Source organism: Aspergillus nidulans, chromosome VIII, assembly GCF_000011425.1.
Source record: "Aspergillus nidulans FGSC A4 chromosome VIII".
NCBI lineage: Eukaryota > Fungi > Ascomycota > Eurotiomycetes > Eurotiales > Aspergillaceae > Aspergillus > Aspergillus nidulans.
The window spans coordinates 935677-960662 of record NC_066264.1 but is presented as its reverse complement, the minus strand read 5'-3'; the positions used below and the strand labels follow the sequence as shown (position 1 = coordinate 960662).

Genomic DNA, 24986 nt, shown 5'->3' with positions numbered 1-24986 from the left:
GTAACCCCGAACATATAGCCCTGATTCGATCGCCCGGGGGGTCTCAAACGGGTAAATTCCCGATGGTGGGGACTAGAGATAGCAGTGGGACATACCATGAAGTAACAACCAGAATTATTTAACCGCCTTCTCCCTCTATTTATGTACTCAACAGCCCTCAAGTGTTCACATTTGAGAATCATTCATAATGTCTCGCCCATTGGAAGGAAAGTTCGGCATCGTCACCGGTGGCTCCCGGGGTAAGCCTACAAACTCTTCCCTCACTAATTGATCGAAGACTAAGAAAGTGAAGGCATCGGCGAAGCTATTGCCAAAAATCTCGCCAGCAAAGGCTGCTCTCTCCTCTTAAACTTTACCTCTGAGTCGTCGCGCTCCCGAACTGAAGAACTCTGCAAACAACTTTCAACCGCTCACTCTATCCGCTGCGTCTCCGTACAAGCCGACCTCTCTAAACCTGAGGAGGCCGTCTCCAGAATCCTAACTGCAGCATCCGAGCAATTCCCAAACACCACGATCGACATTCTCATCAACAATGCCGGCGTCTCTGCGGACCGAACATTGAATGATACGGAGAAAGGTCCCATTGACGCGGACTACTTCAACTGGCACTACAACATCAACGTTCTTGCCCCGCTTTTACTTACCCAAGCCATTGCGCCGCACCTCCCAAACAACCGCACTGGCCGCATAGTGAACATCTCCTCCGTCTCCTCGAGTCTTGGGTTCATCGGGCAAAGCGCGTATGGCGGCACAAAGGCCGCCCTGGAAGCAATGACAAGGACATGGGCGCGTGAACTCGCAGACCGTGCCACTGTTAATGCCGTGAACCCCGGCCCTGTTAGCGGCGACATGTACTTCAACACTGGCGAGGGGTTCTGGAAGCAGATCCAGGGGTTTCAGGATGGGACGCCGTTGAGTAAACTTGTTGATGATGTTGATCGGGACCCTGTGCTCAAGGAGATAGGGTTGAGTGATGAGCAGAAACGTTTGGTTAGAGAGAAGATGGGGGGGCGGAGGCCCGCGTTTACGGAGGAGGTTGCGGGGGTGGTGGGGATGCTTTGTACAGCTGATGGGGGGTGGTGTACTGGGAGCGTGGTTTGCGCGAATGGGGGGATGAAATTCACTGTTTAGATCATTGATTATACTAATCATAGACTCTTTAAATGAATCCCTTTTATTGTGGAAGAAATAGTGAAAAGTGTGCCGAGCAGGCTCGTAAATAGATCGCCGACACGTGAGTGATCTAGATTAGATAAACGTCATCGCATCCGGCATCATGCCATCAACAAGCGATCATTATTTTCTTTAATTTCTCCAGCAAACGCTCACTCAATTGACACTACTCCATTCAAGGCTCAATTCTGAACATACATCAGATAACCTTCAATATCAACAACATGCCTCCTCGACCAGTGAGACTTTCAACATCTTCCCTCAGAACCCGGGGATTTCGCCCTGTCCGCGCAGGGATACCTCTCCGCTCCATTTCTGTCATTATCTCGCAGACGCCGAAGCCCAATTTCCTTTCAACGCCTCTTGTCACTTCATTTAGAAGCACTGCCATTACCTCTCATCGACAATTCTCCTCAACACCTCTTTCGTCCGCTCCCGCAAGTTCCACTTCCGGCAGATCCCAAGCGGACCTCATCGTTGAAGAACTACAAGAGCTGTACGTTCATGCCCAATCCGCTTCAAAGTCCAGCATGCCCTCCAACCTGTATATTGCTAACAAAAGCAAAAGCTACGAAGAAGCAACCGACGAATTCGAAATTGCCACCGAATCCACCGATTCATCCACCATATACGCTGCCTCAGACCGCGAGTCCGCTCGCGACGCCCTAAATAACCTCATTGTCGCCTACGAGCTGTACACATCTCCGAGCTTGGCGGCTGAGAAAAAGGATGAGCAAGGACAGGATCAAGGGCAGCAGCAAGAGCAAGAAGACGAGGGAAGGCTCGTAAAGCTGGAGTTTGATCCTGCCGAGTTGAGTGAAGAGGTTAGGGAGGAGGTGAGGAAGAGGGTTGGGCAGAGGGTTAGGGAACTGAAGAGTGCAGTTGAGGCGTTGGAGGGGAGGGCTCATGATTGATTGAGCTACTCTTTCGGCTCTTTGAAAGGGTCCATAGTATTTTTAAAATAAGAGCTACTTTGAGGGCTTGGATAGAGATCGTGGAGTATGTACCTATTGTTAATGATATAAACGGAGCAGGTTGTTGAGTGCCATGTTGTCCTAAGATGGATAATAATTTCAGCAGTCAGTATTGTAGATGGTTGGACCTTGGGGCAATGCCTAGGTAAAATTCCCAAACAATGCAGCATCTATTAGCTTATGTCTATTATGAAACCTATAGGAAGAAAAGACTGTTAAAAACCACTGGAAGTATCAAATCAGATCATTAGTGATTTGCACAATGGGGATATGAAAATATATTTACCGGATCCAGTGCCAGACTTCGTAAACACTATTACAATCTCCTAGTATGAATGAATAGAGGAATAATTGCTTGGTTTCGAGGTAGAGCCTAGCAATACGTACTACTGCAACCATTAGGGTCTGGGTCTTCCTGGAACTTTCCTGTATATACCCCAACAGACCATCACGCAACAACCCTAGAAGGAACGACAATAGCCACGGTAACAGTATGGTGCTTCGGAATTGGAATATATTCGTGTCATTAACCAGTGAGACAACAGTCGAGCCTAGAGAGATTTGAGTCATCTGCTAATTGAGAACATTATCACCTAGACCAGGCGTTTTTAGCTGTATCTCATTGATGAATGGCAGAGAGCAGAGTGGCATCCAATGATAAGCCATCGTTTCGTCAATCAAAGTGCTCTACATAGGTACTCCTCTCCATATATGTATATGATGGTATAGACATAAACCCAATTCAGCATCAAAGTAAATGCATCCATTGATAACGCCTTAGCTCCGGGTATCAGTCGTTTTTGTTTCGTTAAGCCATGCCGAAAGTAGCCTGAAGTGCGAGTTGGCTGTCTGTTGGAGACGTGGACCCAAGAAGTGGGGTGGGAATCTGGAGTTCTGTTTTGTGTGTCGAGCGCATGTGTCGTTTGAGTTGGTCTAGTGCAAGTTAGTAGAGGGTCTAGGCTGAGGGTGAAGGAAGATGGTAACTTTAGGGAAGCGTACCAGGCCGAGTGAAGCTCTTGTTACATCCGGGGTGGACGCATTTGTGTCTCCGTTCGCCGTGAGCTGGATATCGTTAGCGTACTGGTAGGTGAGAAAAGGAAAGACTAGAAGGAGACGTACTAAGCCTGTGACTGGACATATTTGAAGACTATAGCGGTCTGTTAGTACTGGGCTTCGAGCAAGAAAAAATGGAGTGACTTACATCGCCGGTCTGGAAGGTGCATCCAGGAAAGGTGCACTTGAAGGGCTTCTCGCCAGTATGAGTTCGTGAATGGGTTTCTACCCAGTCAGCAATAGTAGTACGACCGAGGCGGGTGACATACTTAATTCACTGCTGTCTGTAAATGACTTGCCACATACTGTACATTTGTATGGCTTCTCGCCGCGATGGCTTCGTTCGTGGCGCTCGAGAGTCGCTTGCCGAGCGAAGAGTTTTCCGCAGACCGAGCATCGAAAATTTTTGTCTAGAACGTTAGTTCGCATAACACATAGTCGACCAGAGAGACATACAATTGCTGTGCGTAAGGAAGTGGCCCTGTAGTTTTGACTTTTGCGAAAACGGTTCCCCAGGCCGGCCGCAGCCTTCCCAGCAGCAGTAGTATCCAGTTCCCTTGGCGCCATTGACAGGACCCATGTGCTGCGAAACGAGGTGCTCTTGAAGAGCACAAGGACTCGAGAAGGTATCGCCACAGCTGGCTTTGACTCCATGGGAATTTGAAACCCATTTGCAGACATGGATCTCGCCGTCTGCCGGGGGAAAGTCTGGGCTAGTTATTACCGAGGATATACCACCGTCTAACGGAGGTGGTGTTTCACCAGGGCTAGGGAGTGTCTGTGAACTGAAGCTTGATCGGGAGTGACGGGCGTAAGGAGAGTAGTGATGAGCGTGTGCGAGGTAGTGAGTTCGGCAACGATGGTTCGACCGGCAAGGTCCTTTTGCAGGAAGATTGTTGCTTGTGTAGATAGGGTTTTTCATTAGACTGTTGATACTGTCTTCGTCGAGATGGAGGCAAGTAAAGGAGTTTGACGTGGCGCCGCTGTCTAAATTCTCTGGGCAGTTTGACGCTTCATGGACGTGGAAGTGGTTCGAGTAATCGGGACACATCCCAAGCATATGGAAGACATCGGAAGGGTTGGTATCGTTTTGCATCGGTAAAGACGGCGGGAGCATGTTCTGGGCTGACGGGATATGCGAGATGCCAGCGGAGTGAGGGTCATGATGGTAGCTGTGAGGAGGATGGCAGGGGGTGATTGCTATTGAATCTGGATTGAAAAAGATGCCAGCGCACATGTGAGCATTCACTTCTGCTGCAGCATGCTCAGCTGCTCTGGACGTCTCTTCAGCTTGACACTGCTCTAGAGGGAGTGTGAAGTCGTTCTTGTCGGAAGACATAGGTATTCCAAGCCCAAACAGAGACTCTACTGAGTGGTCTGCGACCTGAGGACTATGGTTCAGATCAAAGCAGTGCTCATCAAAACAGATGGGGGCAGGATCATGACAATGCGGCTCCTCACATCGAGACGCGGAGCAGGGATCTTGATGGTCGTCGTCGTGGCAGTCAACGAAGCCGTCGCAAACAGAGGGACAAGTAATAGAGCAGTTGTCGGTGTCGCAGCAAGCGCCGTCGACATGGGACTCCGAGGCATTATGCTCTTTATCAGGGCAGTAGTCGGACGCAGGGGCCACGGACGAATCTTCCGAGCTTTTCCCGTCTAGATGGAAGGACTCCCAGTGGCATTCGAGGCAGAAGTCGTCTTTTCGGGTGTGGGTAGCCATCTTGCCTGGATTTTTGGGCGAGGAGTCGGAACCCGACTTTGACGAATGCTCTATAAACGAGCACGACAGCAGCAGAAAAGCATCTATCTCCTTTGTGTGCTTTACCCAAGGTGCAGTGTTAGCTAGCTCTAATTTGATGCAAGCGAGGGAAATTGAGACGATCACATACCAATGACAATCGGCGTGGGCGCTGGTGGGAGGGGGAGAGGGGGCAGAAGCAGCAGCCAGACTCAGATGGGCTGGCCTGAGGCATGGCGGGCAGAAGAAGCTGATGGGGACCTTGGGGATGCAAAGCTGGGATTTTCTGATATCATTGAGGACCCTGCGGACGACCGTACGGCCGTGGGGGAGTACCTTGGGGGTTAGCAGCAGAGTGAGCCACTGAGCCCACGAATGGCAGTTTGCCAATATCACAACATTCGCGACGTCAACTCGGAACCGCTGCACTGCTCACAGATTCAAATTGCGTCGCCTATATCGACAGCTATTATTCAGGCTGGGTGGCTCGTTTGCAACTGCTCGATAATTTTTGCTACTAACTACTGGCCTTGCCTGCAGATTCAGGCCGCAAGAAGACTCGGTCCAGATCCGGAAAGAGCACCCTGGCACGTGCTCTCACCGCCAAGTCCTATCTCTTATCGACGACGAAGCATAGGCAGAAACATGACCTCGACCGAGTCCATAATGCCATTCAACATTCATATCCACAGAATAAGTCACTCGCTATACAATCCTGAATATACTTGAAGCTTCATTACTTTATTGTGACCAAAAAAACTCATACATTTTACTATTCCTCACGGGCTTTAACATTGCAATCTCATCAATAACTACCCCCTCCCCGCATATCATATCCACTAGAGCTACGGAGTGCCTACGCTGCTGCAGTCGACCAATCCACATAGGCAAATAATTAATCCTTTCAAAACATACTGCGAAGAAACCGGCATAATGGGGAACATGTGCTCCAGCTCCAAGAATCAAGCTGAGCCCGGACCCTCCTCACGTCCTGGCCGCGCCCTCGGTTCCAACACAGCTAACTCCGCCCCGCGCGCATCTCTCCCCGCAACCGCAAAGTCAAAACCAAAATCGCATTTCGAGTCGCCAGGGAGGACCTTGGGGGGTGGTGTTAGCCCAAATGCGGGTGCTCGCAGTTCAGGAACAGGAACAGAGTCGGCCGGGGGGTCACTTCAAGGCACTAATGATGCAAGAGCTAAGGCGGCTCTGGCAGCTCAGGTGGGCTCTCCATTCTTTTTCTTTTCGTTTCTTTTCTTTTCTTTTGTTTTCTTCCATTCAGCTTATTTATTCGCTTGCTAATGGTTACTCGATAGAAACGTGCCGAGGCGTCGGGATCTGCGAACAAAGGGAAGCTAGGATCAAAGCTGGCGGCTCAGAGAGCTCAAACGCAAGCGCAGACATTGAATGAGTTTAGTCGGGAAGAGAGAGCTGCAAGGGATGCAGATGGGGCTGCTGCTGCGAGAAGATGGGACTGAGCTGCTCAGAATAGTGAAATATGAGGTCTGACGAACATTGTACATATCTGTCTAGGAGCCCAAGGGGTGGTTACGATTGATGCAAGTAATGTATGTTACAGGCGCGCATTTCTATACCACACTGTATCGGCCTGATGCCGGAGCCCGAGACTCGCTGTCCACCGCGGCAATCGTGCCCTCCTTCAACAAGCGCATCAACTCCCGCATCGCATTCGTCACAGACAGCTCGGTTTCACCTTCCACCAAAATGTACAGCTTTGGGTTCTCTCCCGGACCGGGCTCTTTACCGGCGGGATAGAAACTGCCCTTTGTCGTAATAGACGTGCCGGTAGCTTCGAGGATCTTGGCCACGTTCGTGCGGTTTGTGACCGCCCATCGAGCTTTCTCTGTATTGTAAAACCACGTTAGTCATTTGTTTCTCGAGAGTGTAGAATAGCAACTTACGAGGAAAGTCGTTGATCTCCAGTGTCGCATGGAACGCACCGGCATCAGGACCGCGATTGTCAATAGGCACGCCTGATCGCATGACTCCAGCACGGCTGAGCCGTGCGTGGATATCTGCAACAGCCGAGCCAACCTTATCAAGAGGATTGTTAGGAGCATTCGGATCAACTTCTCTCTTGTGAACTGTGATCTTGCCATCCAGATCGATGCCTTTTGGAACGCCGGGTAGCTGCGCAGAGGTAGACTGGACAGCCGAGAGAACCTTGTTGAATTGCTCTTCGGCCTGTTCGTTCTTCTTTTCATCCTTCTCTTCCTCATCTTCGCCCTCTTCTCCGGTTTTGTATGTGCGACGCTCGCGCATCCGAGCCGCATCACGTTCTTGATCCAATCGCTCCAGACCCTTTCCACCGAAGCCAGAGTTGCTGGCCTTCTCTTTACCGGCTTTTACTTTCTCCAAGAACGAGTCAACAAGTTTTTGTACGGCTTCTGGGACTTCTTGTCCACTTTGCTTGAGCGCTTTAGCAATATCGACCGAATACCGTTCCTGGTCCTCCGTAAGGAAAGTGACTGCGGTTCCCGTGTTCCCTGCACGACCAGTACGTCCAGCACGGTGAACATAATCCTCCAAATGGTTCGGCGCATCGTAGTTGACGACAAGCTTCAGCTGTTTGACATCCAAGCCACGTGCAGCTACAGAGGTCGCAATCAGCACGGGAAAGATGCCAGCCTTGAAATCTTCGATGGTAGAATCACGGTCAATTTGGTCCTTCCCGCCGTGAATAGACATGCAAGGGTAACCTTTACGCATCAACTCTCGGAGAAGAGTGTCGGCCGCTTCCTGGCGATCGACGAAAATCAACGACCGCGCGTCTTCATTCTCGTCCGTAGAATACAGGTTACCTAGTAATTCTAGTAGGCGGACGAATTTCTTCTCTTCGTTACAAACTTCGACAATCTGCGTAATCTCAGGCGCAACGACACTCCTACCGCCCACGACGATTTCGATGGGCTTGGTTAGAGTCTTGCGAGCCAACGCTTCCATGTTTCGCGGGAAGGTAGCGGAGAACAGCACAGTCTGTCGGTCTGGACGCACATTGCTCAGAATTTTCATGACCTGAGGCTCAAATCCCATGTCGAACATACGGTCAGCCTCATCCAAAACAACGTAAGTGACCCGGCGCAGGTTCGTAACTCGCCCAGCGTTCGCTGCCAAAAGATCAATCATCCGTCCCGGTGTGCATACAATGATTTCCGCTCCGCGTTTCAATTCGGCGATTTGATCCTTGATGGGAGCACCTCCGTAAGCACAAACAGCTCGTAGATTCAAAGCTTTCAAGAATGGTTTGCAGTCCTTATGAATCTGTGTCGCCAACTCTCGGGTAGGCGTCATAATTAAACCTATCGGGCCTTCCATATTTTCCAGCGGCCGCTGGTCTTTGATATGCCGAAACATGGGTATCAAGAACGCCATTGTTTTCCCGGATCCTGTCTTGGCCACACCAATCACATCACGACCGGACATAATGGCTGGGATCGCTTGGGCTTGAATAGAAGTTAAACTGGCAAAGCCAAGCTTGTCAATGACGTCCAGCGTCTGTATCCCTAGGCCGCACTGAGACCATTTCTGTACAGGTTTAGGAACATCCAACCCACGGACTTTGATGCCATCAAGTTCAAGCCGCAGATTAGCCGCTTCTTCTTCAGACATCTGAGCCAAGTCGGAGGGTTCGGTATAGAACTTCCGTCGGAACGGTTCATACTCCACCTTATTGTGGTCAACAGTCGGAATGTCTTTCTTTTTCTTAGCCTTACTGGCAATGGCAAGGAAGTCTTCCGCATCACCTTCACCGACAGCAGTCATGCTCACATCATGCTCATCGCCAAAGATAGCTTCAGGTTCTTGTGCCTTGGAGAACTTGGCACCAGCTTTCTTTTTCGGCGGAGCAGACTCGGCAAGTTCAGACATGAATGCGTCCAATGGATCAAGCTCTTCCTCCTGAGCGTCGACTTCCATCTTATCAGCTTCTTCTGCTTTCGCCGTCGTGTTGCCGTTGGTTGTCTTAGTAAGAGATTCGTTCTGTAGACGTTCTTCTCGCCGTTCAGCGGCTACACGAGCAGCAGCGGCAGCATCCTCTTCGGTCTCCCCATCTTGCATATCAACATCGTCGTCATCATCCGCATTCGTTTCTGCTGTTTTACTGGCGTCCGCATCATCTAGCGGCGGTGTTGGCAGGCGTTCGAGCTTTCTTCGAGTTGATTCCTCTTCACCGAATCCTAGCGTCTTAGTGGCGATGGACTTCTCATTATCCGCTACTTGCTTGGTGCCAAGTCCGAAGCTTCCTACATTGCCTTTTGCTTTCAAGACGGCTAATACATTGCGTAAGCATCAGGCGTACACTCAAGAAAGTGGGGCAAACATACCTGGAGAGGGGGCGTTGCCTGAAGCTTTGCTGGCTTGCACCCTGGCTGTCTGGGCATTCGAAGTTTTGGCAGAGGACGGAACAGCCACATCATTCCCCAGGACTGAAGGAGCAGCCGGGGTCTGAGCAGCATTCTTTGCGATGGCCTTCGGATCGAATTTTCCAGCATATGCAGCTGGGGCGGCATCAACGCCTTGCGTGGCAGGAGACTGGGGTGAACTAACGGCTGGGGATAATCCAGACTTTCTATCAATCTCTTCCAAGATATTTCTTGGTCCCCCAGAAGCTTCAGCTTCTTTCTGCTTTCGTTCTTTCTCAGCAGCTTGCTTCTGCTTCCATGCTTCGAGCTTCGCCAGTCGCTCAGCTCTTTTTTCGTCATCCGTAGGCCCAGTGCGAGTGGGGATCGCAGGTGTCGAGGCCTGGACATTCAGTATAAGTAGTGATCCATTATACAGGATTTGGCTGAGACGTACCTCGCGAGACTTTGGCTCTGCGCCCCTGGTCCGATCTCGGCTATCGTCCCGTCTAGACTTGCGCTTCAAGTCAGCAGAATCGTCTGTCCGTCTTCGGACCCTATCGCGGGAGTCATCTCGCCTGCTCCGGTAATCTCTATCACGGCTGCGGCTCCTTCGGCGATAGTCGCGGTCGTGATCTCTATCTCTTGAGCGGCGGCGATCTCGGGAGCGGTCTCGTCGTCTATAGTTGTCTTCGTCGCGGTGACTGTCGCGTCTGTCTACAGAGTGGTCACGTCTTCGGTATGAATCGCGGTCACGGTCTCGTTCACGATATCGCCGCTAGAGAGAAAGGCAGGTCAGGAAAGTACTCAAAAGAGTCGGAGCACAGGAGCACAAGTACGAACCTCAGGACTACGAGACCTGCGGTAACTCCGGCCATCGTCTCGCTTCCGCTCATAGCGGTCATCATCTCTGCGACTGCGTCGTGATGATGAATATGTGCTGCCTACAGGCGATGGTGAGCGAGTATCCCCATGGCGAGCCATTGTTGCAGGCCAGCAATGAGTGATGAGTGAGTATTACTGGGACTCAAAAAGAACACCCGAGGACGCGGCTAGGTGAGCGATGCAGTTCCTATATTAACGTTCCATTTAATGCCAAATTTGTGAATATTGCTCTTGGAGTTGGAATTTCCGATGTAGTTATCGGGTTATCTCAATGACCTTCAGTCGCCCATTTTTAGGCCAGTAGCCCGACCAGCTTGGCCACTATTTATCACGTGACTGAAGAATGAAGTCACTCATGCGACCCACAATCTCACGTGATAGTGCTGGAACCCCTTCCGGCAGAGTCCAAACACTGGGCCTTATCAACAGTAGTAGTGATCACCTTAGTCCGGTTTCAGCTCAAACTCAAGAATCGCTCCTGCGCCAGGCCCCTGGGACAAGTCCTCATCTGGTCGCACGAGCACCAGGCTCATCAACTTGACCGCTACATCAACATTGCTTTATCCTTCCTCACTCTTTATCCCTTCCATTACTGACGGCATCCTATACCGTCAGTGAACCTCGCGATGCCTCTCAAACTCATTCGACGTGGTGGGAGTATCCTCCGCAATTTCCCTGGCACTGGCTCTCTTGCTCGCCCTGTTCGTGTCTTCTCACCGCAACATCGCGTTCGATGCATCACCTTTGTCGCGCGTCGTTCCCCAATCTCGGTCACGCGCGGCCTGCCCTGTTCTAGCTCGACAGTGACCACTTTAGCCCGAAGCTATGCAACACACGATGGCCCTTCGGAGGAAGCTAGTAGCAAGTCTACTAAGTCGACAAAGACTACAAAGACCAAGAAGACCAAGAAGAAAGCAGGAAAGAAGCCAGCTGTGCGAAAGACCAGAAAGGTTCTGACTGAGGAGCAAAAAGAAGCTCGGGCGCAACGAAGGAAGGCCGAGGAGCTGAAAGAGACCAAGCGGAAACTTAAGGCAGCCGCTTTGCAAACGCCGAAGTTACTGCCTACCTTGCCCTGGGTCAATGCTATGAAGGATAAGTTGTCGGAAGTAGACAAATCTGACAACCCCTCTCCCAAGGAAGCGTTTTCTAGAGCAACGGAGCTTGCCCGAAGAGCTACACCCGAAGAGAGACAGGTTTGTCGACTTGATTCCCTTGTGTTTCTTATACCTTCGCTCACAGTCTATAGCGCTATGTCGACCAAGCGGCGGCCAACAAAGCCGCTAACGAAGCTGCTTTGAAAGCATGGGTGGATTCTCACACTCCTCTGCAGATCCTGGAAGCCAACAATGCTCGACGTCGGCTGGCGCAGCTTCAGGGCAAACGCAGGGTCTCAATTATCCATGATGACCGATTGGTCAAACCACCAACATCGGCCTGGATTTACTTTTTCATGGAGAAACGCGACAAGAATGCACTTGTAGTCTCGGACATGGCTCAAGATGTTGCTGTTCAGTGGAAAAACTTGCCGGCATCAGAAAAGGCTGTAAGTCACTTCCCAAGAATCGGGTTGAACTCGGAATCATCATTGATTCAACTAACAATTGGGGACAGCCATACCTAGAAAAAGCCAATGCTGACCGGGCGCGATATGAGCGCGAATACCTTGAGGTTTATGGTCAGCCTGTCCCAAAGCTGAAAGGGAACAAGAAATCGAGCAAGGATGAATGAAGGGTGCGCGTTGTTGATCAACCTATCATATCTCTACAAGGCCTTCTGGACGATCCAAGCTGATGAATTGTGTATCAAAACTCTCTGATGTTATGGGAATTAAGGGTTTCATGCAGGCTTAGGGATTGATTGTCTTTATTTCGTTCTGTGCTTGTGTCTCTTGGCTCTTCCCCGGCCTTCGGTTATTCACTAGGCGTTATTAATGTACTTTACTCCGGCCTTGAATGTACCTCAGTGTAGAACGCCTGAGCTTTTAAAGATGCATCCGCTGCTACGGCCGTATGCCTATGGTATATTCAGGCGAGCAGCATTATTCTGAAATGGACTTGTCCGCCGCCAGCGAGGGCTGATATGCGATAGGTGCCCGGCAAACCGAAAACTTGAAGGCGCATGGCATCCCCACCAAACTAACTCAAGAAGCTCGCTTAAATGTCTTGATTAGTGTGAAACATTCAAGAGAATGCAGACGTGTCTCCATGTTGGGCATCGCATGCCACTTCCCGTTCACGGAGCATTTACCCCGTAGTGTGATGCACCAACCAGCTTGAGTCATGCCGGTGTACGGAGATTTTCGTGACTTCACAGGGTTGATCGACACTGTGCCCGGATGAGGGCTAGTTCTGTCGATACTTTACGTTGGTAGACTCGAAAGGTAGTTATCGTTATCATTGCAGCGAGCAGAAAACAACAAAGCTCTGGTAGTGGCTTGACTACGGCCTCACGGAGGATCCATCAAGCAGCTATCGAGCCATGAATTAAAGACCATCAGATGGTATTAGCCGCGGCGCGAAACAAGAAAGCCAATGGGGAAGACTTAGACCTACCGTGACCTGCGGGGGACCGTCTTGACTTTGCCTTCGATGCGGTGAGGGAAGAGCTACCTAACCATCACTGACTAGCTTGGCGATTATCCGCGTTCTTCTTGGAGGGCAGTCCCTGATGACCGATAGACTGATTGTGGGCAGCCAGAGCCATAGGTCAATGCAGGCTCGAGACTTGGACGATGGTTGTGAAGTATTGAGTCCTCATGATCGAATGGACGCTCGTACCATGGCATTGTCTCTGAGTAAGCTTGGGTACGCTTGGGATGAACCGAAGGCTCGACTTTCTTGGACCCCACTTGCTGGCGAAACCAAACTTTGTATACAATCTGGAATAAACATTTAGAATGAGCCCGATAATAATCAGGTAGCTATCGGACGGTGACTCGACATATGTAGTACGGAAAGACAGGTTATATAGCTGCAATCTCCATTAGCTACATTCATCGTGCATAAGACTGGCGCAAAAGGAGGGGGGGAATTGTTATCGATAGGACCGTCTGCTCCCACCGCCAATTCTCTCAGTGGTGTGTCCCTGCGTGACTCCATCTCATATCTAATGTTTCCTCTTTTCTATCGTTATTCGGTTACTACTGTTATTATTGAGATCTTGCCGTTCCACTCCTCTTCACGACTTTTTATGACCAACGACTACTGCGCCTATCCCGTGGTGAGCAACAGCGCTCGCTCCCCAGCCACCGTTTATACTCGAACACCTTAACGCCGATCAGTGTTCAGCACAGATCCTACGGGTAAGTAAGCATGCAACGAACGAGAGGGAGGGGAGCAAGCCCAGCCCAGACAGAAATCTGACTGATGACTGTTACTGGAAACGCAAAGCAAACAAACCTTTTTTTTTTCTCCCTTTTGCTTGTGGCAAAACCACTAACATTGCTGGCTTATGCAAGCCCCTTCACTGTAGATCTCACATTCGTCGTCCTGGCTATCGCGCACCGTCCAATCTTGTCCGTTCGTTGGCCGATCCTTCGCGACATTCTCCTTCATTCCAGTCCCACCGCCTCGAGCCTTGAGATCATGAACTTCATGACTCCTACGTCTCCCTGTTGAGCAAGCACCCTGCAATCACCCTTTTTACGTCTTCGGAGCTAGATGCTTCGACTCACACCCAGTCGACATTATCGGTTCCCGATTGATGGACCTTGCTTCGAGTCGGTTTAGTTTTTGGGATTGTCAGCACCATTAAATGATTCTGGTTTGTGACGAAGATTTGGAAACCATTTTGCGACTTTCTGGGCTTGTGTGGGATTTGCAGACGTTTGTACGTTACTCGAGCGAGTGTTCTGTGTCGAGTTCCAGCGTTAGTGTGGTCGAGCGAAAATCTAAAGAACAATTGAACCCGTCTACGACTTTTCCGATTGCATGTGCGTGGCTCACTCGAGTTGCTGGCCAACCTCCTGCCCGACATGGACACTGCGCGCATAGAACATCGCGGGACGACAGCCCATATGGCACCGCAATTCATGCAAAGCTTGCTTTCGGAGAAGCCCCGAAACGAAGTTCACGAGAAGCTGTGGTCAGATCTTATGGAGGAAGGAGCTCATATAATCATGGAAGGCGTGGAGCCTATGCCCTTTTTGTTAGATGAAAGTGCTCAACATAACGTCTTGGTATTGCCCGGAAAGGTGGTGAAGGTAGGACTCTGCTGTTCGCCGGCTTATTCCACACTATATAAATACTGATTGTTGTAAACCTTCCAGGATATCGAGCGTCGTCGGAGCATAGTCCGCGATGCTGTGTTAACCTTTGAATTCAACCTCCACATCCCCAACCCTTTTCCCGACCACCCTCCGCCGCCGTATGATGAAGTGATTGACGATCTGCCTCCCGAGTACTCCGAGGCCGCGCCGCTAGCTCAGCAGAAATGCCTGGCCCAAGACGTGGACTTGGAGGAAAAGAGCGATTCGAGAAACAAGTCGTCGCATCAAACTATCGACTTCGAGAGCCCTATCGGCATTAGGGAGTATAAAGGCAAGAAGAAAAAGGGAGGGGGCGCGAAGAATAACCCGCCCCCCCCTGCGAATGATCCGCCTCCGCCGCCACCACCCGAAGAAAAAAAGGATCCACCGGACGAAGGTGCCGGTGATGCAGGAGGTTCCGGAGATGGAAATGATGACGACGGTGATAACGGTGGTGACGGTGGAGACGAGGATGACGGCTGGGGTGATGTTTGGGGCACAACAACTACAAAGAAGAAGAAGAAGCAGAAACAGAAAGAAGAGGAGGAAAGGCTAAAGAAAGAGGAGGAAGAACGGCTGGCTAAAGAAGAGGAAGAGCGTAAAGCTCAAGAAGAGGCGGAACAAAAAGCCGCAGAAGAGGCCGCATCAGCCCAAGATGCAGCACTCAGCTGGGCGGACGACGCTGATGCGAACAACGACGACTCATGGGCTGGAGTTGGTGGAAAGAAGAAGAAAAAGAAGGGCAAGGTAGGTATTTTGTGTATCTACTACTAAAGCGCTTGATATTGACTGAATTAGTTGGAACCAGGCGGGCCGGAGCCGCCGTCGAATTCCTTTCAAGACGTGAGTCTGAACGATGGAGCCCCTCAGCTCGATTTGAACTTCGACTCGCAAAAATCAACCGGATTCGGTTTTGGTGCTTGGGGTGGTGGTGGTGGTGGTGGTGGTGGTGGTGGTGTTGGTGGTGGCAGCAAATGGGGTATCGACATTCCAGGTGCAGCTACAGGAAAAAACACGAACCCATGGGGCGGTGGGTTCAAATCAGATCCCTTGAACACGTCTATGGGATTTGGTTTTGGGGGAGGCTTTGATCCTACACCAGCTACAGCGAATGGCGACTCCAAGGATACCAATAATGATGATGGCTGGGGGGGATGGAATATATCGTCCAAGAAAAACGAACAGAAAAAAGTGGCAGAAGAGCCTATTCCAGAAGAGCCACCCAAGGCCCCTGAGCCTCCGCCTGCTGATGATTGGCTAGGCGGTTTTGCTACTACCAAGAAGAGCAAAAAGGCTAAGAAGAAGGAAGAGGAGGAGAGGAAGAAGCGAGAGGAGGAGGAGAGGAAGCGCCAAGCAGAGGAGGAAGAGAAGCGTCAGCAAGAGGAAGAAGAGAGGAAGAGACTAGAAGAGGAAGAACGACTAAGGCAAGAGGAAGAGGAACGATTAGCGAAAGAGGAGGAAGAGCGGAAAGCAAGGGAGGAAGAGGAACGTAAAGCTAAAGAAGAAGCGGAGAAGAATGATGGCTGGGGTTCAGGCTGGGGCTTTGCCACCGCTACTGACAAAAAGAAAAAGAAGAAGGGCAAGGCTGCACTGATACCAGAGCCAGCCCCAGAGCCACCTCGTGAGCCTACGCCCCCTCCAGCCGAGCCTGAACCTGAACCAGAGCCAGAACCCGAGCCTCAGCCGGAGTCGGAACCAGAAGAGTGGAAACCTGATTTTCCAGACGATCCTCTGTATGACAATTGGTTGAATCTTTCCTCTAAAGAAAGAAAGAAACGCGAGAGAGCGTTGACTAAGAAAAACCTCCCCCTGCCTGGGCGCGATTTTCCTCTTGAGCCTCCACCCAAAGCGAAGCCTGATCCGGCGCCTGAGTTGGAGCCTGAACCAGTGCCTGAACCCGAACCAGAACCGAGCCCAGAGGAAGCTCCTGCTGACCTAGATCCAGTCCTAGACGAGAACAACCAACTGGTCGAGATAGTCCATGAGCAGCCGGAAGATGAGCCAGTGGATGATGGCTGGGGCAGCATTTGGGGCTCTTCAAAAGATAAGAAGAAGTCAAAGAAGAACAGAATCGCCGCAGAGCCTCCGCCCCCTGCGCCCACACCTCCTTCCCTAGGGCTCGAGCGGGAATTTACCAGGGACTCCGAGCTCGAGAGAGAAGACCCTATTTGGGACGATTATGACGGCAAGCCCGTAAAGTCGAAGAAGGAGGAGACCCCTGTTAAAGCCGCCAAAGGATTCTGGGCCAGCTTGGGAGCAGCTACTATGGGAAGCAGTAAACCAAAGGCCAGCAAGAAGAAATCCGAGGAGAAGCCCAGAGAACCTGACCCGGTAGGAGAAATAAACGCTGCTGAACCTGACCTGATTGATATTGGCGACCAACCAGCGGACATCCCACCGGAAGCGCCCGAGGCGCCAATCGCGCCTGACGCACATCAGCCACCCGCGCCAGCCGCGCTGCCAGCTAAGACCTCCAAGACCAAAACGTCAGCAAGGCTCTCCGTCGCGGAGCGCATCAGCGCTCTGGAAAAAGCCAAGAAAGAGAGGCTAAAAGAGAAAGCTGCGTTGGAAAAACTTAAATCAAAAGAGAAGGAAGCATCTCCGCCTCAGCCAGAACCTGCGAAGTCACCCTCGAAGGAGCACTTAGTGGAGGTCGAGCCCGAACCTACCAAGACGGAGCGCTCGCATGACTCGGTGCCTGGCAGTTTCCCCGACTTTGATGACCCCCCACCAGAGCCTGAACCCGCAGCGGAGCCAGAGCCCGAACCCGAACCCGAACCAGTGCCAGAGCCCGAACCTGAACCTAAGCCGGAACCAGTTTCCTCGAAGAAGTTGAAGAAGAAGGACAAAAAGAAAGGCAAGCTTGTAGAACCAGAGCATGAAAAGAAGAAGGCGAAGGATCCAGACCCCGAACCTGAGCCCGAGCCAGAACTAGCGCCGAAATCCGAGCAAGAACCCAGGCCAGAAGCTGGAGCTGAAGCTGAACCGGCCCCTGGGCCAGAGCCAGAACCAGAACCAGAGGTTGCGCCGGAGCCGGAGTCAGAACCGATTACACTCACAAAGTCCGAAAGGAAGAAGTTAAAGAAGTTAAAGAAGGCTGTACCTGAGTTGAAGCCCATGCCGGAAGCGGACCCTGAGCCAGAGCCAAAGCCAGAGCCAGAGCTGGAAACTCCAGCAGAACCTGATGCATCACCCGAAGGAGGTGAGAAGGCCCTAGACGTAGAGACTGAACCAGCGCCTGCTCCAAAGCCTGAGAAGATGGCCAAGAAGAGCAAAAAGAGCTCGAAAAAGCCAGTGCCGCCACAAGAACCTCTCACCGCTGAAGATATGATGGCTAGCGGCGCCTTAGAACCGGACGATGGTAACCCTAAGACACCCGAGAAGCCTGTCAAGAAGGAACGTACTCGTGTAGAGCGCACACCTGCTACCACTTGGGGCTTCTGGGGTGCCACGCCTCCTAAGAAGTCACAGACAAGGGATGCCAGGCCCAGCAAGAAGGAAGCAGCGCCAGCCATTGTGAGGTCTAAGTCGAGTAAGCAGTCAAGGGCGAGGGAATCTGAGAACGAAGCAGAGAGATCTTCGGCATCCGACAAGGACAGACGGCGAGAAGTTAGGGCTAGTCGCGGCATGGCGTTCTCAAACTTCATACTTGGCACACCTCCACAGCCTTCTCGCACCAATTCTGCCAGAAAGTCTGCTGCTCACGCTGCCAAGCGGTCATCTAAACAACAGTCGGTCGAAATAGATGCGAGCGGGCATCTGGATGATGTTGCGCCGGATAAAGTGGCGAAGATGATGGGCGTTAAGGAATCAAGGTCCCAGCATGAAAGGCATAGGGAGCGGAGAAAGTCTCGTACGTACAACCTTTTTATCATAATGGCAGGGTTCTAATAACCTTAGGTGCTCTCGACCCATACGCCCTTGACGAGGAAGATTTAGTCGTGGTAAATAGAGAAGACGTCGACCAACCCTCGAAGGAAGGCTCAAGGCATTCTGGCTCCAGGCGATCTGGACGAGACTCAGCGCGACGGGTAAGATCACCTATTTCAATAATATCGCCCCTCTGACATCGTCTAGTCGAGATCTAACCCCGAAGAGCTTCGCGAGGATGAAAGAGGCCCAGAAGTATTCTCCGGCCCGGATGACATCGCGTTTGTAAAAGCTTCACAATCAAGAGAAAGAGAACGTCGTGTGAAGCGATCAAGCACCGTGCCCAAGAGACCAGAGCCTACCGGTTTAATGGGCTTGCTTGGGTCTTTCCGACGAAGCACCAAGGCAGAACCTCCGGCCCCAGAGCGTCGCAAGTCTCGATCCCGCCGTGATGACGACAGCAGATACGCAACTGAGACGGAACGTGACGAAGCTCGACGCCGGCGCGATGAACGACGGAAACGCTCTACGCGCCCAGCCTCGGACGGCGAGGGATTTGGCCTTGGCCCCGACCCTGCTGTCGTCGGCGCATTTCCTGACACCGAGGTCGAGGATGCGGAGGCTCGACGAACTGCACGCAGAGCACGGCGTGCGTCACGCCAGGCTCCGCAGGCTGCAGCTGACGAGCTACGTGAGGCTGAGCGTCGCGAAGGCGAGGAGAGACGGGCACGTCGAAGAGAAGAACGAGCTCGTCGAGAAGAACGAGCCCGCGAGCGCGAAGAACAAGAACGGCAGCTTCGGGAAGAAGAAGAGCGGCGCCGCGAGGAGAGGCGCGCACGAAGAGCCGCTCGGGAGGAGCGCATTCGTAGGGAAGAACAAGAAGCACGGGAGGAAGAAGCTCGCTTAGCAGCGGAACGACGAGAACGCAGACGCCAGCAGGAGCGAGAGCGGGAAGCAGAGATGCACGATTACCCCGGTTACGGCTACGAAAGGCAGCGACGGCACCGTTCCCGCGTTGACGATAGGGATCCAAGAGATTTCTACCTCGATAGCCACGAGCCCGAAGGCGAACGTGAGCGAATCCGGTTTATCCATCGGTACAAAGATGACCGTGACCGCGATCGTGAAGCCGACAGATCCAGCCGCAGCCGCCGAAAATCCCGCGCAGCTGATCCCACAAAACCAACCCCAATGCCGCTCGGCGCACGCAAAGACAAGACTTCCTCTTGGGTAGACTCGCAAGCCGATGAACCGCCCGAGCCGCCTCCCATTGTGCCCACCGTGCTCGACATGCCGCCAGGTCCGGACGAGCCAATACCAGGCCACACCATGTCGTCAGATGAAGAGGCGCGTCGGGAGTTGAGGAAGCAGTCGAGGCGACGAAGCAAGTATCCTGGCCTGACTGACCAGGAAATAGAAGAGATACGGGCCAGGAGGCGTGAGGCGAGGCGGGCGGAAAGGGAACGCGAGAGGGAACATGGGAAGACGAGCTCGAGTGGGGATTATGAGCGAGACAGAGGGATGAGGTACGACCGTGATCGTTCGTACGGTGAACCGCCAAAGAGGCCAAGTTGGTTGAAGAAGCTCACGACTTTTGGATGATGACTACCTTTTCTTCAGTTGTACATGCTTGACGATGAACATGATTGAATGATTATGGACTTGGATGCCGACACGACTCAATCGATGATTGTTTGACATTGGCTATTTCTTCTGGCTGTTGACCCTTTACTATCCATTGCATCTGATACCTTTATGTTTTAAAGTATAAAAACTCCGCTACTCTACTGAACAAAATCTAATACTATATTCAAATCTACGATCTAGGTATCCTGTTCAGCCTTTCGCATCCTCCTCTTCTCCAGAAAAAATTTACCACCCTCATACATACTTAGATAGATACTGAGCGAAATTGCCGTCCAAACGACCCGAATCGCTCCGCCCCGGAAAAGACCCTTCATTCCTTCATCTTTGAAGATCTGGTTCCCAACGGCCCAGATACTACCCAGCTTCTTTGGTACCTCCTTCCCGCCTGAAGCAGAAGAGGGACGGTTGCCACTAGCAGCCAACATCATCCGCGTCTTAACGACATCAATTGGCGTCGTAATCACAGATGCGATGCTACCAGATATACTCGCCGCTATACCTGTGAGGACTGCGCGCTCATAGACTGGTTCTTGGCTTTCTTTCTGTGTTCCTATTTCTTTCCCAGCACCAGCACCAGCACCACTATGTTCGATATACCCTTGCTGCCGATGCCGCCTCTCAACAAGGTACCCCTTGATCGCCTCAAAGATCGGGAAATTGATCCCTGTGAACGGTAAATTCCGTCCTACAAGCGCCGAGTACCCACTCCACAATTTCCAAGGTTGCTGCTTGAAGCGTCTGAGAACTTGGAGGGTTACGCTGGTTCCACCTTGTTTTAGCTTTTCAGAGATGTTGGCGCTTGGTGAGTTGTTGATAACCTGCGCATTTTGCTTGATGACTTCGGCAGGTGTAAGGAGGAGACAGGAGACCATTTCACCAGTGGATGAGGAGATGGCGTTTATCGCGGGTGCGGGGACTGATTGAAGAAATGGTATGGCAGAAGCTTGCTTAGTTCGGTTGAGGGTAGACCTTACGGTTTCGTAAGTTGTAAAGAATGCTCCTGCTGCGAGGTGTCACCAACTGTTAATATCCCTACTCGTTTGAATCTTGGGGATGGGGGCCCAGTACAAGCTGGAATTGTACTCAGCACAACGCTGACAACACCCTGGTATAGCCCGCGGAAGAGCACACCCTTCTTGATCGTGTTCGTGGCTGCATCTTTGTAGATTTCTGCGTAGTGTGGCGACTGGACGCGAGTCTTGAGCGTGTCGAAGGGGTAGACGAGGAAATCAACTGTTACAACTGCGACTGCGCCAGACTGGAAGTGAAGTCAATGTTTGGATGTTGAGAAGTGAATTAGATATTGGTGAAGGGAGGGGCGATGCGTACCAGCCAAATGTCGAGGGTAGTGCTTTGCATTGTAGATATGGCATTGTCAGAGGGCTATCGAGACATCGTACTACAGGATGTAAAGGGTTTGGGCGTAGGTGTTGAATGTCATCATGGTGGTTATTGATCGATGAGGTCATAGCAAGTGGAGCTCGTGCCCTATTCTATGTCTCTCTCTATATTGGGTAGAATCATAACAATACCATTTAGGGTATCTCACCCCTGCCACTTTATTTGCTATTAAATGTGCTTTTCTCTTTCCACTTGTTTTCTCTGCTTCTAAAAGTCTTGTCAGGCAACCAGATCTCAACCTATCCTAAGCTAGTAAGACCCTCGCCTTCTTCTGAGAAGCCCTCTGGCGAAATGTGTCTACTTGCGAGAGTCGCGATAAAGAGCGATCTCAAAGGATCCTTTCCGGCTGCGGCTCTATGCCCAACTTCTTTATAGCTGCAGTGGCCATGCAGCAATCCCTACCGGTGTACCTTTTAGATATCTCAGGCTAAAGGGAATGTCCGTTTTAGAAAGAGACTGGGCAGAAGCGGAGAAAGTTCTCCTTCATGTGGTCATGGTGAGGCCGGACGTTGTCTCGCCAGAGTAGTCTGTCACGATTGAGCCATACCATATGTTAGGTTCTATCTAGCTCGTTAGCTTCGTCCGTATCACAGCCTCACCCACATCCATCTCGCCTTTCCCGTTCGCCTCGTTCTTGCTGTCCAGGTCCTTCTGACCGTCCGTTCTCTTAGAGTCTTTACCTTTACTCTTGTCCGTAAAAATCTCTGTTGATCCAAAGTATTACCATTGCGAAGAATGCAAGCGTTATAAGGACCAGCCTGAATACTGGTAAAGCTTGCGAAGAGGTCAAAGCCAAGCCTTTCGGTACGGTACTCACAGGTGCAGTACCCCGAACATTAGGTGTACGGTGATTTGCATGGTAATATGGCTAGCGTCTCGCTGAGCTTGTGCTCATCAGGCATGGAAAAACGGATAGTTATTTTGCGCAAGCAACGTTCTAACGAACTTGTGAGGCACTATGAGCTATCTTATAAAGCTCACGAGACTGAATAAGAGAATGATGAGCGTAGACATACTCAGGGTCCCTGACGAAAGGACAAATGAACGTGGATGATGGAGACTCGTAGAGGTCCGAAGCCGAACTTAGTCAGGGTCTTACGCTGTAGCCCTAGGAATCAAGATCTGAATTGAAACAAATACTTTATTTTTTAAAGACATATCATAGACCAAGCTGGTGCCTTCCGGTTGGTCTACTTAAAGGCAAGAACAAGCCGATGAGCTATCCATGGGTGCCTCAATTTATCTTTGGTCATCTACAGAGACCTCTCTCGCTCGTAGGACCTGTCGGCCGGCGCTTGAACACCGGCTTCCGGTCCAGAGCGGCTGATGCTACTCTGGGGAAGAGGAGAGTGAAAGAGAACTTCTCTGGCGTATACCTACGAGTGTAGTGGTAGGAGTATTCAAGTCATGTAGATAGCATCTCTAGCATATTCCGTAGCTCTACCCGTCACGGAATAATCACAAGGGACATATTAACAGTCAGTACAAGAATTTTCCCTCCCTTACGCCGTAAGGTCATGCATGAATCCCAGATCCCCGTTCATAAACATCCAGTAAATCATTTGGCGATCTCGCTGGGCAGAAGGTTGCCCTTGACGGCAAACATCTTACCCGTCGTGGATGAGACGAAGCTGTCGATTTGGCGCGCGTACTGCTCCACCTGGCGGCTATTGAGCATGCTGTCAAGGCGGCTGGGCTCCTGTGGCAGCTTGAACAGCCGTTGCCACTCGTCCTCCGGAAGAGGGGGCTGCTTAAGCGTTGCGCGTGTAGCGTTCTCGGCCTTGCGTTTGGCCTGCCAGGCTGTGATCTTGGCCTGCTCTCGAGCGAGAGAGCGCTGGTAGTACTGGAAGTTGCTCGTCTCCGTGTGGTGGGTCTCAATGCTGTCAAGGAGGAGATCGCAGTTCTTCTCCAGGAAGGGGTCGATGCTGAGGGAGAGGTTGTCGAAGTTAGGCGCCAGGATGGTCTGCTTGGCGAAGGGAGAGGACTCCAGGGTGGCGAGAGAGGTGGGAATCTCAGCAGGGGTCGCCTGGGTCTGGTTTTGGAGCTGGTGGATGAAGGAGGTGATCAGGTGGGAGTTGTGGATTTCGACGGGGAGTTCGACCAAGATGTCCTGGTACTTTAGGTTGGACTTTTGCAGCCTACGCTAGTCAGCTTTACTCGCGTCCGTGCCAGTTGTGAAACATACTCGTCAGAAGTGAATTTGTTGTCCTTGAAGGCGGCCATGAACTTGGGGGAAAGACGGAACGCGCGCAGGCTCAGGCTCCCCTGAGCGCTGCGGCTGGGGTCGTGGACAAGCGCAACTGTCCTCTCGTTCATTTCCTTCTGGTAGAAAAACTGGTTCTCGATGACGTTCATGTTGACGAAGTTGCCCATGTTGGCGCTCGTGTACCAACCGACATTGTTGGCATCGACGTTAACTTCCCGGAGCATACGAATCATCTCAGCCTGGTAGACGGTGTTGGCCTTCGCACGGGGAGCAGCGGCGGCCGGGTTGGGAGCGGCATTGTCAAAGTGCGACTCCGGAGGAACTTCGACCACAGGGAAGGGGAAGGTGTTTGTGATTTCGAGAACGCCGTCCACGTCCATGCCAACGATCGAACCGGTCGCAGTCGTCGGGAAAACCTGGGAGCAGTGCTTGATGATTTTCATCACAACCTATTCCGGTATGAGCTTCATTCTTATCCTCATATCACAGCGCGGAAAATCTTCAATGATGGCGGGGAATTTGGACGGAATTCTCGTACCAGGGCCTCGACCTTGACGGCCGTGAGGGGGGTTACTTCTTTCCTGTTCAGATATTAGACGCGATCGATCACCCATATTCAGTAACCATGGGACTTACTCCGCCATATTGAATAATGCTGAGGGGGTTGAGCTTAGCTGGCGATAGGAGTCGGGTTGATGGTTTGTGTGAATCAATTGAACATTTTCCACCGCCTCCGCCTCCGCTTAATCTGGTTAGCGCGCCAAGACCCATCTCTACTCCAGCCTTTCAGCTTTCAGCTTCTGACTCATCAATCCATGAATATTATGAACATACGCACAAAAGACATTATCCCAGGATGTCTACGAAGCTTGTCGAAGGGCACGGCGATGTGTCCAGTTTTAGATTCCTCAGAGAATGAATCGACATCTGGCACATTATCCTGCTTGGCCGAGTTTGTATTACCGAACTCTGCGAACATTGCCTTCGTCGCGGATATCATTTCATTGCTCTCAGCCGCTCATTGCCATCTTCAATCGCGTAACGTGATCTGGGATTTAGATGGTGTAGACAGTTATGATCAATCTGTAAGATCTTCATCAGCCCTGGTCTGTTGTATATCTGAGCTCCTTCACAAGCCAGCTATAGTAGATTACCGCGATTTCCCGTTGTCATTATGGTCATGCTTGATCCTGGAATAATCTGCGTGGATCTTCACCGGCTATGACATCGTTTAGATCGAGGAACTCTGAACTGGGCGATGAAATGTCTCTGAACTTCTCGGGTCCCAGCGCTCGTGCAGTCCAACGAGATTTCTCGTGAAGAAGAGGAAGAAAAAGAAGTCAAGCTTGGGGTCTTTAGTTGAATTCTTGTAAGGTCTTCCTACATTCCGCCTTGTGACCTTTCTTCCTATCACTCCCCCAGCTGCGTCCTCAGC

General features: G+C 51.4%; 9 protein-coding genes across 9 annotated transcripts, besides 1 other annotated feature; 4 read left to right on the top strand and 5 right to left on the bottom strand.

Moving 5' to 3' along the window:
* Positions 1 to 24986: part of a sequence feature (contig 1.17 1271..347844(-1)) that runs on past both edges of the window.
* On the top strand, positions 188 to 1131 carry ANIA_10169 (SDR family NAD(P)-dependent oxidoreductase; the record flags this gene model as incomplete). Its single annotated transcript, XM_653776.2, has 2 exons — positions 188 to 239; positions 293 to 1131. The coding sequence occupies 2 exons, from the start codon at positions 188 to 190 to the stop codon at positions 1129 to 1131; spliced, it is 891 nt and encodes a 296-aa protein (XP_658868.2).
* On the top strand, positions 1318 to 2090 carry ANIA_10174 (uncharacterized protein). Its single transcript, XM_050613180.1, has 2 exons — positions 1318 to 1669; positions 1742 to 2090. The coding sequence occupies exons 1-2, from the start codon at positions 1398 to 1400 to the stop codon at positions 2085 to 2087; spliced, it is 618 nt and encodes a 205-aa protein (XP_050469014.1). The 5' UTR covers positions 1318 to 1397; the 3' UTR covers positions 2088 to 2090.
* Positions 2956 to 5176, bottom strand: ANIA_01265 (protein zapA; the record flags this gene model as incomplete). The annotated part of the gene is made up of 7 exons (XM_653777.1): positions 2956 to 3080; positions 3147 to 3209; positions 3267 to 3294; positions 3349 to 3425; positions 3470 to 3610; positions 3657 to 5022; positions 5093 to 5176. 7 exons carry the CDS (start codon positions 5174 to 5176, stop codon positions 2956 to 2958), a joined length of 1884 nt encoding a protein of 627 aa, XP_658869.1.
* On the bottom strand, positions 6528 to 10280 carry ANIA_01266 (protein prp5; the record flags this gene model as incomplete). The annotated part of the gene is made up of 5 exons (XM_653778.1): positions 6528 to 6802; positions 6861 to 9227; positions 9282 to 9699; positions 9754 to 10074; positions 10140 to 10280. The coding sequence occupies 5 exons, from the start codon at positions 10278 to 10280 to the stop codon at positions 6528 to 6530; spliced, it is 3522 nt and encodes a 1173-aa protein (XP_658870.1).
* ANIA_01267 (protein hmbB) lies at positions 10625 to 12145 on the top strand. The gene is made up of 3 exons (XM_653779.2): positions 10625 to 11374; positions 11428 to 11724; positions 11793 to 12145. The coding sequence occupies exons 1-3, from the start codon at positions 10808 to 10810 to the stop codon at positions 11907 to 11909; spliced, it is 981 nt and encodes a 326-aa protein (XP_658871.1). The 5' UTR covers positions 10625 to 10807; the 3' UTR covers positions 11910 to 12145.
* On the top strand, positions 14155 to 19899 carry ANIA_01268 (uncharacterized protein; the record flags this gene model as incomplete). Its single annotated transcript, XM_653780.1, has 5 exons — positions 14155 to 14382; positions 14449 to 15174; positions 15226 to 18280; positions 18328 to 18458; positions 18505 to 19899. The coding sequence occupies 5 exons, from the start codon at positions 14155 to 14157 to the stop codon at positions 19897 to 19899; spliced, it is 5535 nt and encodes a 1844-aa protein (XP_658872.1).
* Positions 20121 to 21388, bottom strand: ANIA_01269 (putative mitochondrial carrier protein; the record flags this gene model as incomplete). The annotated part of the gene is made up of 4 exons (XM_050613179.1): positions 20121 to 20947; positions 21013 to 21202; positions 21274 to 21295; positions 21345 to 21388. 4 exons carry the CDS (start codon positions 21386 to 21388, stop codon positions 20121 to 20123), a joined length of 1083 nt encoding a protein of 360 aa, XP_050469013.1.
* Positions 21829 to 22203, bottom strand: ANIA_11297 (uncharacterized protein; the record flags this gene model as incomplete). The annotated part of the gene is made up of 4 exons (XM_050613178.1): positions 21829 to 21872; positions 21945 to 22025; positions 22070 to 22119; positions 22163 to 22203. 4 exons carry the CDS (start codon positions 22201 to 22203, stop codon positions 21829 to 21831), a joined length of 216 nt encoding a protein of 71 aa, XP_050469012.1.
* On the bottom strand, positions 22748 to 24224 carry ANIA_01270 (putative eukaryotic translation initiation factor 3 subunit EifCh). The gene is made up of 4 exons (XM_653782.2): positions 24188 to 24224; positions 24090 to 24132; positions 23531 to 24000; positions 22748 to 23483 (listed from the first exon to the last, which is right to left on the bottom strand). The coding sequence occupies exons 1-4, from the start codon at positions 24193 to 24195 to the stop codon at positions 22904 to 22906; spliced, it is 1101 nt and encodes a 366-aa protein (XP_658874.2). The 5' UTR covers positions 24196 to 24224; the 3' UTR covers positions 22748 to 22903.

Bases quoted from the DNA above. Each gene is read 5' to 3' on its own strand.
- ANIA_10174 (XM_050613180.1), top strand. From the start codon at position 1,398: ATGCCTCCTCGACCAGTGAGACTTTCAACATCTTCCCTCAGAACCCGG. The intron at 1,670-1,741 runs GTACGTTCATGC...CAAAAGCAAAAG, and splicing joins GTTGAAGAACTACAAGAGCT to CTACGAAGAAGCAACCGACG.
- ANIA_01270 (XM_653782.2), bottom strand. The intron at 24,001-24,089 runs GTACGAGAATTC...ATACCGGAATAG, and splicing joins CCGTCAAGGTCGAGGCCCTG to GTTGTGATGAAAATCATCAA. The intron at 23,484-23,530 runs GTATGTTTCACA...TGACTAGCGTAG, and splicing joins AACAAATTCACTTCTGACGA to GCTGCAAAAGTCCAACCTAA.
- ANIA_01267 (XM_653779.2), top strand. From the start codon at position 10,808: ATGCCTCTCAAACTCATTCGACGTGGTGGGAGTATCCTCCGCAATTTC. The intron at 11,375-11,427 runs GTTTGTCGACTT...CACAGTCTATAG, and splicing joins CTACACCCGAAGAGAGACAG to CGCTATGTCGACCAAGCGGC. The intron at 11,725-11,792 runs GTAAGTCACTTC...AATTGGGGACAG, and splicing joins TGCCGGCATCAGAAAAGGCT to CCATACCTAGAAAAAGCCAA.